The 12,749-nt window shown below is 49.8% G+C and overlaps 1 protein-coding gene across 2 annotated transcripts; it reads right to left on the reverse strand.

Annotated features, from left to right (window-relative positions):
* Positions 1-4,987: 4,987 nt before the first annotated feature.
* On the reverse strand, positions 4,988-6,714 carry LOC149449546 (E3 ubiquitin-protein ligase TRIM21-like). Of its 2 annotated transcripts, XM_089693081.1 has the most exons (2): positions 6,443-6,714; positions 4,988-6,295 (listed from the first exon to the last, which is right to left on the reverse strand). In XM_089693081.1, exons 1-2 carry the CDS (start codon positions 6,710-6,712, stop codon positions 4,988-4,990), a joined length of 1,578 nt encoding a protein of 525 aa, XP_089549207.1. In that variant the 5' UTR covers positions 6,713-6,714. The 2 variants fall into 2 exon arrangements, with proteins under 2 accessions (XP_089549207.1, XP_089549206.1); XM_089693080.1 differs by having other exon boundaries at positions 4,988-6,714.
* Between the last annotated feature and the right edge of the window lie 6,035 nt (positions 6,715-12,749).

A 12,749-nucleotide genomic window follows, 5' to 3' on the forward strand; every position in this document is an offset into this window, starting at 1 on the left:
AGGGGCGAGGTGAGGAGGAGACCGAAGGGGCGAGGTGAGGAGGAGACCGAAGGGGCGAGGTGAGTAGGGAGACCGAAGGGGCGAGGTGAGGAGGCGGCCCTAGTGGACGTGACGTTGGAACGTTCCTCCCAGCTGTCGGCTGTGTGATCGTGGTGCAGGAGGTCCGTCCCTTGGTTTTTCCCTCGTGGATGCGGCATTATAGAGATGTCATTGCTGGTGTCGGCTGTGTGACCGCGGTGCAGGAGGTTCCTCCCTTGGTTTTTCCCTCGTGGATGTGGCATTATAGAGGTGTCATTGCTGGTGTCGGCTGTGTGATCGCGGTGCAGGAGGTCCATCCCTTGGTTTTTCCCTCGTGGATGTGGCATTATAGAGGTGTCATTGCTGGTGTCGGCTGTGTGATCGCGGTGCAGGAGGTCCGTCCCTTGGTTTTTCCCTCGTGGATGTGGCATTATAGAGGTGTCATTGCTGGTGTCGGCTGTGTGATCGCGGTGCAGGAGGTTCATCCCTTGGTTTTTCCCTCGTGGATGTGGCATTATAGAGGTGTCATTGCTGGTGTCGGCTGTGTGATCGCGGTGCAGGAGGTTCCTCCCTTGGTTTTTCCCTCGTGGATGTGGCATTATAGAGGTGTCATTGCTGCTGTCGGCTGTGTGATCGCGGTGCAGGAGGTCCGTCCCTTGGTTTTTCCCTCGTGGATGTGGCATTATAGAGGTGTCATTGCTGGTGTCGGCTGTGTGATCGCGGTGCAGGAGGTCCGTCCCTTGGTTTTTCCCTCGTGGATGTGGCATTATAGAGGTGTCATTGCTGGTGTCGGCTGTGTGATCGCGGTGCAGGAGGTCCGTCCCTTGGTTTTTCCCTCGTGGATGTGGCATTATAGAGGTGTCATTGCTGGTGTCGGCTGTGTGATCGCGGTGCAGGAGGTCCGTCCCTTGGTTTTTCCCTCGTGGATGTGGCATTATAGAGGTGTCATTGCTGGTGTCGGCTGTGTGATCGCGGTGCAGGAGGTTCCTCCCTTGGTTTTTCCCTCGTGGATGTGGCATTATAGAGGCTGTCATTGCTGGTGTCGGCTGTGTGATCGCGGTGCAGGAGGTTCGTCCCTTGGTTTTTCCCTCGTGGATGTGGCATTATAGAGGTGTCATTGCTGGTGTCGGCTGTGTGATCGCGGTGCAGGAGGTTCCTCCCTTGGTTTTTCCCTCGTGGATGTGGCATTATAGAGGTGTCATTGCTGGTGTCGGCTGTGTGATCGCGGGGCAGGAGGTTCCTCCCTTGGTTTTTCCCTCGTGGATGTGGCATTATAGAGGTGTCATTGCTGGTGTCGGCTGTGTGATCGCGGGGCAGGAGGTACGTCCCTTGGTTTTTCCCTCGTGGATGTGGCATTATAGAGGTGTCATTGCTGGTGTCGGCTGTGTGATCGCGGTGCAGGAGGTCCGTCCCTTGGTTTTTCCCTCGTGGATGTGGTATTATAGAGGTGTCATTGCTGGTGTCGGCTGTGTGATCGCGGTGCAGGAGGTTCGTCCCTTGGTTTTTCCCTCGTGGATGTGGCATTATAGAGGTGTTATTGCTGGTGTCGGCTGTGTGATCGCGGTGCAGGAGGTTCGTCCCTTGGTTTTTCCCTCGTGGATGTGGCATTATAGAGGCTGTCATTGCTGGTGTCGGCTGTGTGATCGCGGTGCAGGAGGTTCGTCCCTTGGTTTTTCCCTCGTGGATGTGGCATTATAGAGGCTGTCATTGCTGGTGTCGGCTGTGTGATCGCGGTGCAGGAGGTTCCTCCCTTGGTTTTTCCCTCGTGGATGTGGCATTATAGAGGTGTCATTGCTGGTGTCGGCTGTGTGATCGCGGGGCAGGAGGTCCATCCCTTGGTTTTTCCCTCGTGGATGTGGCATTATAGAGGTGTCATTGCTGGTGTCGGCTGTGTGATCGCGGTGCAGGAGGTTCATCCCTTGGTTTTTCCCTCGTGGATGTGGCATTATAGAGGTGTCATTGCTGGTGTCGGCTGTGTGATCGCGGTGCAGGAGGTTCGTCCCTTGGTTTTTCCCTCGTGGATGTGGCATTATAGAGGTGTCATTGCTGGTGTCGGCTGTGTGATCGCGGTGCAGGAGGTTCCTCCCTTGGTTTTCCCTCGTGGATGTGGCATTATAGAGGTGTCATTGCTGGTGTCGGGTTTTTTTCAAGATTGACATTAAGTTGTATTGGACTATCACTGTTATGGGGGCCGGACTTATGTTTATATTTATGAATTTATTTATATTCTTATTATTTATCCTCGCATGTTTTGTGAATAATTAGCACACTTTTTATTTGTACTCTATTTTACCTTTTTTGGTTAGAGGTTCTGCTTATTATTTGATTTGTTTTGTATTTTCTGTGGCGCTTCTTATATCTGCTACAATTATACCGTACCATTAGTATTGCTTCCATCTGACATCCCATCTTCTGAGGGGTTCAAAATTCACTGCGTACACTTGGGATCCATTGAGGATCAGGTCACTGATCATAGATCCCCGGAGGATTGGGTCACCGATTATAGATCCACAGAGGATCGGGTCACTGATCATAGATCCCCGGAGGATTGGGTCACCGATTATAGATCCACAGAGGATCGGGTCACTGATCATAGATCCCGGAGCATCAGATCACCGATTATAGATCCCCGGAGCGTCGGATCACCGATTATAGATCCCCGGAGCGTCGGATCACCGATTATAGATCCCCGGAGCGTCGGATCACCGATTATAGATCCCGGAGCGTCGGATCACCGATTATAGATCCCCGGAGCGTCGGATCACCGATTATAGATCCCCGGAGCGTCAGATCACAGGTTATAGATCCCGGAGGGTCGGGTCACCGATTATAGATCCCGGAGGGTCGGGTCACCGATTATAGATCCCGGAGGGTCGGGTCACCGATTATAGATCTCTGGAGGATTGGGTCACCGATTGTAGATCCCCGGAGCGTCGGGTCACAGGTTATAGATCCCGGAGGGTCGGGTCACAGATTATAGATCCCGGAGGGTCGGGTCACCGATTATAGATCCCGGAGGGTCGGGTCACCGATTATAGAACCCCGGAGGGTCGGGTCACCGATTATAGAACCCCGGAGGATCGGGTCACCGATTATAGATCCCCGAAGGATCGGGTCACCGATTATAGATCCCCGGAGGATCGGGTCACCGATTATAGATCCCCGGAGGATCGGGTCACCGATTATAGATCCCCGGAGGATCGGGTCACCGATTATAGATCCCCGGAGGATCGGGTCACCGATTATAGATCCCCGGAGGATCGGGTCACCGATTATAGATCCCCGGAGGATCGGGTCACCGATTATAGATCCCCGGAGGATCGGGTCACCGATTATAGATCCCCGGAGGATCGGATCACCGATTATAGATCCCCGGAGGATCGGGTCACCGATTTTAGATCCCCGGAGGATCGGGTCACCGATTTTAGATCCCCGGAGGATCGGGTCACCGATTATAGATCCCCGGAGGGTCAGGTCACAGATTATAGATCCCCGGAGGGTCAGGTCACAGATTATAGATCCCCGGAGGATCGGGTCACCGATTATAGATCCCCGGAGGGTCGGGTCACAGATTATAGATCCCCGGAGGATCGGGTCACCGATTATAGATCCCTGGAGGTCCCTGTTTGTGTGTTTGTTGCACATGGTGTCACCTTTATACATGGTGTCATTTCTATGTATATATTTATATAGTATCCGTATCAATCTCATTATCAGAGTTGCGCTGCATCACTTCCTGGTTATAGGAAATATTTGTGACAATGAATAGAGATGAGAAGAATGAGCCGCCATTGGAATATAGAGGAAGGATCAGCATGCTGGGTGCACATCGATCGTTACAAAGATCCATCTCAGAATGGAGGGAGGCGGAGTCTTAGCTTGGAATAGAGAGGAGGGGCGGGGTTCTGTGTGGAGCATTCCAGTGGCTGTACACTCTCCATACACCCACAGATGGGCGTGGCCTCAAGTGAGACACTGAAAGGAAACCAATCCTGCGACATACATTGTCTCCCAGGACTAGGACTAGGCAGGTGCGCTTCCTTGCATTCCAAATCAAAATTCAGAATAAAAGAAAAAATAATAGAGTAAGATAGAATAGAATATAAAATAAAAGGATACAATAGAAAATAATAGAATAGAAAAGAGAATTGTAAATTAAATATTAGAAAAGAATAAATAGAATATAATTGTGCTCTGAAATTCAAATTTCGTTTACAATAAATTTGATCAATTTATTACTTTATATTTCTGAATTTAGTTGAATAGAATACAACGAATATAACAGTTTTCCAACATTGGAATTTCGAATAGAATACACCTGAATGCTGATTCAATACTTTTTGAATTAGATTTGAATTTTCTGAATTTGAAACAAAACAAAACTAAACAAATTCCAAAACCGGAAAATGGAGGGAAATGAAATGATTTCCATAAGGAAGTGAAGGAAAAGAAATGTGTTGGTGGTGCACATGTCTAGCCAGGACGGTCCTGCTATGCAGGGCTCCAATACAGAGAGACTTCCCCTCACTTCCTGTCGGGGAAATTGTTGTCAGCAGGACAGGAAGTGAAAGGAAACTATTCTGACAGAGTCCTGGATAGCAGGAAAAACTGACAGGGGCTCTAATCCTTCCACACTCCATCCAAAACTGAAAACACACATTGTGGCTACAGATACACTGGGAAGGTTCCGGCTCCAGGGCTATCATCTCCCTCCTGGCTACACTACTTAGGGTGTCACTGACCCAGAACAAGCATGCAGCCAGTGAAGGCGGAACACTCGGACCTCCTGCATGCTTGTTCCTGGTCAGTGACACACTAGGAAGTGAAGTGAGGTTTAGGATGAAGATTATGGACCAGAAACCTGCAGCTTTCTCCACAAATCACTCGTTTCCTGCCCTTCCTCCTATTGGCTGAGTATTGCACCAATCACCAATCAGATCACCCCCCTTGTGAGGTCTCTGGGTGGATCTCACTTCTGGCTCCTCCCACATATCTTTATACAACCATCCCATACCCATACCCCACCATGGAGGGGCTGAGTGAAGGTGGTGGTGAAGGTGTGGAGGTGTCGAAACGGGTCACACAGATCATAGAAGGAGATCCGCCCGGCCTCATAATCCAGATCTATCCTGACTCTGGTACTGGAGACACCGCCGGGTAATGAGGTCTTCTTCCTGTCATGTATCACTGAGTACTGATTACCCCCCAACCACCCCTCCAACCCCCAGGACTTCTTATTATATCCAATCACTGACTGATCTCCTCTCCTGTCTATATTGGGGTAGCACATCCCGACTGTCCAGGACCGTGACCCCCCAACATCCACGTCCCAGTAATGTCTCCCGGAGGAGAAGCTCTGACTGCTCATCACCTGGTAACCCTGGAACCTCTCTGGTGTTTCTGGCCGATTCTGATGTGATGATGAGAAGGATGCAGTTCTACTGTCACCTGATATATGTAGATGATTACCAGCTGTCCTCACATCCAGTAATATGTCTGTAACCCCCGACACCCCCCATGTTTGCTGTACAGCCCCAATATTTGGTCCTCCAGTGGGGGAGGGTTGGGGGTCTGGCCTGGATGGTTGACCATTGATGGGACCTTTGCCCTTTGTAGTAGAATGTGGAGAGACATGTGTGCCTGTACATTTCTGTACATTGACCTCAGACATGATATCAGTTAAACCCGTGTGTAATATGTGTGAGATCCCCCCCACATCCCCATCCCCTCCATCATGGAGGAGGTTCTCATGTCTCTCTCTGTCCACATCATCTCCATCCTCAGTATCACACAAGTCACCTGTGTCTGATTCCTGTAGGACAGTCAGTGGATCCGTCATGTTACACAGCTCCTCAATGTCCCTCATCTTCCTGGACAGCTCCTCCTTTTTTATTTCCAGATCCCAAATATAATCCAACATGGGACGGGAGACCCGCTCTGCCCACCCGGAGATGTCCCTCAGGACTCTCTTCTCCAGGTCTTCCAGACGTCTCCTGAGGTCTCTGAACAGGGCAGTGACTCTCTTGGTTTCATCATCTGCTTTTCCTTGTACTTTCCTCCTGCGTTCCTGCAGACTCTGGACTCTTTTCTCCGTCTCCTCTCTCTCTGTCATCAGTTTCTGCAGAACATTCCTCAGTTTCTTCTTCTTCATCTCAGAGGCCTCCTCCAGAGTCTCCACCTGATGTCCCCGATGTTCTCCAATGAACCCGCAGGACATACAGATACAGGTGGAGTCCTCGGTGCAGTAATACTCCAGGATCTTCTTATGGACGGAGCATTTCCGGTCCTTCACGGAAGTGGTGGGGTCACATAGGATGTGTTCTGGTGACTTGCTGTGGACTCTCAGGTGGTTGTCACACAGAGAAGCTTTACAATGCAGACAGGATTTCACAGCCGGTACAGGAGTGTGAATACAGTGAGTACAGAAGACCCCGGACTCCTCCTGCTCTGGATGGGTAGACTGGAAGTTCTCCACTATGTTACGTAGCTTCAGATTCTTTTGAAGGACGGGACGTTTCTTGAAGCTTTGTTTACATTCAGGACAGGAATAACCTCCAGACCCCTCCTGTGTATCAAACACACGGCCAATACAGTCCCGGCAGAAGTTGTGTCCACATTTCAGGGTTACAGGATCTGTATAAAAGTCCAGACAGACGGAACATTCCAGCTCCTTCCTCAGATCAGAAGACGACATCGCTGAGAGTGGAAGAGAGAAACGAAAGTGAAAGTCTGACACTCCGTACCAAAACCTGGGTACGGTACAGGCCACTGACTCCACTTCCCCTGCGGCACTCACCCATGCGGTCGCAGAGGAGGTGGTGTCGGCTTGCTCCTATCATCGCTGAGCACCTTCCTGGTTCTCCCTAACCCACCCTCTCTATCCTTTATCTCCGAATCTCGCACTGCATCCGACTCTTCTCACCCACCCCCCTAAGGATTGCAGTGATCTACAGACCTCCTGTGTCCATACCCCTCTTCCTGGACAACTTCACCGCCTGGCTTCCCTTCTTCCTCTCCTCTGAGCTACCGACCATCATCCTCGGGGACTCCAATATCCCCATCAACGACAACAACATGGCTACTTCCCAATTCCTCCACCTAACCTCCTCCTTCGCGCTCACACAGCACACGCAATCCTCCACCCACATTGGAGGGAACATCCTGGACCTCGTCTTCTCCCACCTCTGTACCCTCAACCAGTTCTCTAACACCCCCTTCCCTCTCTCCGACCACCACCTCATCACATTCTCCATCGCCCCTTCCCCCAACTCCCCCCCCCAAAAACGCCAAACCATCACCAGCTGCAACCTCCGCAACCTGAACCCGGCCCCCCTCCACTCGGCCGCCGACCGCCTACACGACAGCATCCTCTCACTGTCATGTCCTGACATAGCCACCACCTTGTACAACGACTCACTGTCAGCTGCCCTAGACTCTCTGGCACCCCTAACCACACACATCATCAAATCTAGACCGCTCCAACCATGGCAGAATGACAGCACTAAACGCCTCAAACGTCGCAGTCACGCGCTAGAGAGACTATGGCGCAAAACCAGGTCCCCTCATGCATTCTCCCTCTACAAATCTGCCTTCCTCATTTACACCTCCTCCCTCCACGCCGCCAAGCAGGCCTACTTTGTTAACCTGATCAACACCCTCTCCTCCTGCCCTCGCCGACTCTTCTCCACCTTCAACTCCCTGCTCTCTCCCCCCCCTCCTCCACTCAGTACCTCACTCACCGCCCACGAGATTGCCACCCATTTCCACAACAAGATTGACGCTATCCGTAAGGACATTGTCAACTCGCAATCTACCTCCCCACCTAGCCTCCCCACCCCCGTCACCCCCTCATCTCCCCCCTCCTCTGCCCTCACAACCGCACTGCCTCCCACGGCACCGCCCACCGTAACCCCCCCTGCACTCCCTCAGCCCTGTCACCACTGAGGAAGTCGCCAAGGTCCTCTCAGAAGCCCAACTCACTATCTGCCCCTGGACCCTATCCCCTCTCAACTCCTCTGGTCACCCCCCTCTTCCCTCATCCGCTCCCTCACCCACATCTTCAATCTCTCCCTCTCTACTGGCGCATTCCCCTCCCCCTAAAGCACGCGCATATCACCCCCATCCTCAAAAAGCCCTCCCTAGATCCCGCGGACCCCAACAACCTCAGACCCATCTCCCTGCTGCCACTCACCTCCAAGCTCCTTGAGCGCATAGTCTACGATCGCCTAAGCGCCCACCTTACTGACAATAACCTCCTTGATCCACTACAGTCCGGCTTCCGTCCCCTACACTCCACTGAAACTGCCCTCCTCGAAATCACTAACGACCTTCTAAACACCAAAGCCAAGGGCGACTACTCTGTCCTCCTTCTCCTGGACCTTTCTGCGGCCTTCGACACAGTTGACCACCCCCTCCTCCTTAATAAACTACTCTCCCTTGGCATCAGAGATACCGCTCTCTCCTGGTTCTCATCTTACCTATCCCGACGCTCCTTCAGCATCACCTACAACGGTGCTACCTCCCCCTCCCTGTTGGGGTCCTTGGACCCCTTCTCTTCTCCATCTACACCTCCTCCCTGGGCAAACTCATACACTCCCACGGCTTCAACTATTACCTCTATGCAGACGACACTCAAATTTACCTCTCCACCCCTCTCCTCGTCCCCACTATCTCCACCCGCATCACTCACCTCCTAAATGACATCTCAGACTGGATGTTGCTACATTTCCTCAAGCTTAACCTCTCCAAAACCGAGCTCCTCGTCTTTCCCCCACCCCGCAGCCCCCCCATCCTATCCATCATCACCAACAACTCCACTATCATTCCCGCCCCGCAAGCCAAAGTCCTTGGCATCATTCTTGACTCGAATCTCTCCTTCCAACCTCATGTCAAATCACTCACAAACACATGCAGGCTCCACCTCCGCAACATCGCCAAGATACGCTCCTTCCTTACCCCAGACACCACTAAACTACTCGTACACTCCCTGATTATCTCACGCCTGGACTACTGCAACTCCCTCCTCACCGGCCTACCCCAGTGCAGGCTCTCCCCGCTTCAGACCATCCTGAACTCAGTGGCTAGACTCATCCACCTCACCACCCGCTCCACCTCTGCCACCCCCCTCTGCCTTTGGCGCTATATAAACTCCATGTAATAATAATAATAATAATAATAATAATAATAACCAGTGTGACCCGTTCTGTACCCTCCTACACGGGGCGAGGTGTACCCTCCTACACGGGGCGAGGTGTACCCTCCTACACGGGGCGAGGTGTACCCTCCTACACAGGGGGGAGGCTGGGACTGAGACACATAGCTAGAAGGCTCCATGTACACTGGGGGGGGAGGGGGGGTGATAACGCTGGTAACATTAGCTGTGTAAAGTTACTTTAAATACCAGAGTTTTTTTTAGCGTTTTTGCATTAGCGTTTAGCAACGTTTTGCTGTTTTTTCAAGGTTTTTTTGGTAAAAAAAAAAGTTCAAAAATCACTGGTTTGCCGCGATTTACTGCATTTTTCTACGTTTTTCAGCATTAGAGCGTGTTTACAGCTAAAAATTTCCTCTAGAAGTTCTGGTTTTATTTCCAGCCAGAAAATGCTGATTCCAGTCTCTGTGTGTATGGACACCGAGGAGAACATGTTGGGGGGTTTACTGGATGGAGAAAAAAATCATCAAAAGCCAAAAACAGCCGCTGTAACAACGTCCCGTGTGCATGAGGACTCAGAATTCTTGTACAGAAGGACACAGACATGTAATAAGTAGTGACGGGTCCAACACCCCCCTGTTCAGTTGGCGGTCGAACATTCGAAGTTGAGGAAAGTTCAACTGCAAACTTTGAACTCAATGCAAGTCTATGGGACTGGAAGTTGTACATTGAAAAGTGACCATTCTGAAGGCTTTTATGCCAGTTATTGGCCCCAGAAGTGGTATGGGGACTCGGGGACGGCCCTGAGGGACAGGAATCAGTGAAATAAACTTAAAAAAGTACCGTTTTTAAAGGGGCAGTCATTTTTTCATTGCTTAAAGTAAAAAAACAAAACAAATTAAAAACTTTATTATCATGCTTGGGGGGTCCCCATAAACTCCCTGCAAAGTTGCACATCTGTACAATGTATAGAGCCTGCTGCAGCACGACTGACATTTATATTAAAAAAAAAAAAAAAAAAATGTGTGGGGTCCCCCTAATCCTTACCAGACCCTTTGGGTCTGGTGGGAAGGCTAGGAAGGACCCCAAAGTGAAATTTATTTTTTAATGTGCATGAGGTTCCCCCTAAAAGCCATACCAAGCACTTTAGGCCTTATAGGCCTTCTAAGGGGAACCCCACCCCCCAATAAATAGGTGGAAAAAGTGTGGGGTCCCTCCTAACCTCCTACCAGACCCTTTATCCGAGCGCAGGCCTGGCAGGCCAGAAAGGGGGGAGATGAACGAGCGGCCCTCCCCTCCCTGGGCCTTACCAGGCCATGTGCTCTCAGTATGGGGACAAGGGCCTCTTCCCCACAATCCTGGCCTGGTGGGGGTCTGCGGGCAGGGGGGTCATTAGCATAAGGGTACCCCGTTACATAAAAGGGGGCACCCTGATGCTGCCCCCCCTTGTGAATGCGTAAGGGGTACAAAATAAATAAAATTGTGCCTTGAGTGTTGGTGGGGCCCTAAACCAAACAATTGTTGGAAGCGACCATAATCAGTGGAAGTCTAAACTGGAACTTCAGCAACGCATAGACTTCTGCCATCTCTGGGGAAATTGCTGCTCTCATCTCCACTCCAAACTGGAACTTCAGCAACGCATAGACTTCTGCTATCTCTGGGGAAATTGCTGCTCTCATCTCCACTCCAAACTGGAACTTCAGCAACGCATAGACTTCTGCTATCTCTGGGGAAATTGCTGCTCTCATCTCCACTCCAAACTGGAACTTCAGCAACGCATAGACTTCTGCCATCTCTGGGGAAATTGCTGCTCTCATCTCCACTCCAAACTGGAACTTCAGCAACGCATAGACTTCTGCCATCTCTGGGGAAATTGCTGCTCTCATCTCTGTTAGGAATTCCCCCTTTCCTGGAATCCTTATATTCTTATTTCTTATATTCTCTTTGTGCTGCGCAGCGTCTGGGTGTGGCACGGGCTCGATGGCGATCGGGCAATCAACATAACCAACACTCAAGTAGGATACAGGAAGATTGCAAAGTTTATTACGTACATTACAGCTTATAAAGGCAAAAACCACAAACCCAAATTATCCAATAGTAAGACAAACTCAAATTATCCAATAGTAAAGCGTACCTTTAACTTCTACCCAGATACTAGACAAGGTGCACCTTTTACTTAAACTGTTAAAATATTAACCTCAGTCAGTACATTCTGCCATTTTTGGCTGTGTTCCCAGATCTCTTATCTGAACATCTATCTATGTTTTGTACGATGTTTTGCAGACACCTGCAGTCTAGGCGTCCACCCTGTAACTTTGTGTTACTTTGTGGTTGTACTTGTGACATACATATACCATTTAAAATTTTCCATATAAGCTCGAAAATAATGCTGGCATGTCTTATAACATTTACTTAAGACATAATAATTTCATCTATTTAAAGCATCACTCTAACTCTTGTCACAATGCAAGCATAATGAATACAGAAATGGTATACCTGAATCAATAGCCCTAGCGCATATTTCCCTACAACCCCCTCTTTGATCATATTGAACCTTTGTTCAACATGATCACTCAGAATACCACACCTCCTCTCTGGATTGTCCAAACAAAGCAAGCCTGGAGCCGTCTGTTGGAGAGGTGGAGTCTGGGCTCTTGTGCTTAACTGCTAGCTTCATAGTCTTACCCACTCCCCATATAGCAACTTCTAAATAAATAAAAATTGCAAAAAGAAGTGCTAGTGTATAAAGTGCAATTAATTTTTTTTATAAATCTTTGGAATACCCCGGTACCACTTCCGAATATTATGGCACCTTCCATTACTTGATTGGTTGTCAGAAGAAAGGGGGTCCTCTGTTATCTCGGAATCCCCTTTGTCCTGAGATTCATCTTCCTCCGGGTCTTGAGGCCTTTGGGATGTAAGCTGTCTATGTCTTATAGGAATCTTTCATTTGTCATCAGTAAGTCTCATTTTGAACTGAAAATGTGCACAAAGTGGATTAGGTTCAGTGTCTTAATAGATGGATCTTCTAGCATTCTGATCATATGTATGTTAACAGTCTCGGTTATGTATAACCCAATGTCTGTGGGTCAGTGGGATGTAATGGGGTGGGGTATCCATTCATCCAACAGGTAAAAGTGTGCTGTTGTGTTGGGGGTATCAGCTTCAAGAGTTCTGGGGTGGGATGTCGGGGGGCATAGAAACTGTGTTCTCTTGTTCTGGCGAATCTCTTGGGGAGTCCTTCATCTCCGGGTATTTCTTCAACCTCGATGCATGGATCCATTGTGGAGTCTGGTCAGTTAGAACTACTGTTCTGGCGACTTTATGGACTTCAAACGGGCCTTGAAAAATGGGTCCCGTCTTTTTCCTTGCAGCCAGTTGTTTGATCAGAACTTTGTCACCCGGCAGGAATGGATGAGTGGGATCTGTGGAAAGAGGAGGACAAGTGACAGACATCTTTTCTTGGTTTTCAGATAACACTTACCAGATGTTTTACGTATTCCTCCTGTAAAGCAGAAAGGTTAGTTTCGTCACCTGGGGTTTGGCAGTCATTTGGTGGTCTACCCATCAGTATTTCATATGG

The sequence above is a fragment of the Staurois parvus genome, unplaced genomic scaffold (genome assembly GCF_062004578.1).
Source record: "Staurois parvus isolate SC_StPar_1 unplaced genomic scaffold, SC_StPar_1.0 ptg000612l, whole genome shotgun sequence".
Classification (NCBI taxonomy): domain Eukaryota; kingdom Metazoa; phylum Chordata; class Amphibia; order Anura; family Ranidae; genus Staurois; species Staurois parvus.

Excerpts from the sequence above, each read along its gene's own strand:
- LOC149449546 (XM_089693080.1), bottom strand. The coding sequence starts at position 6,712 with ATGTCGTCTTCTGATCTGAGGAAGGAGCTGGAATGTTCCGTCTGTCTG.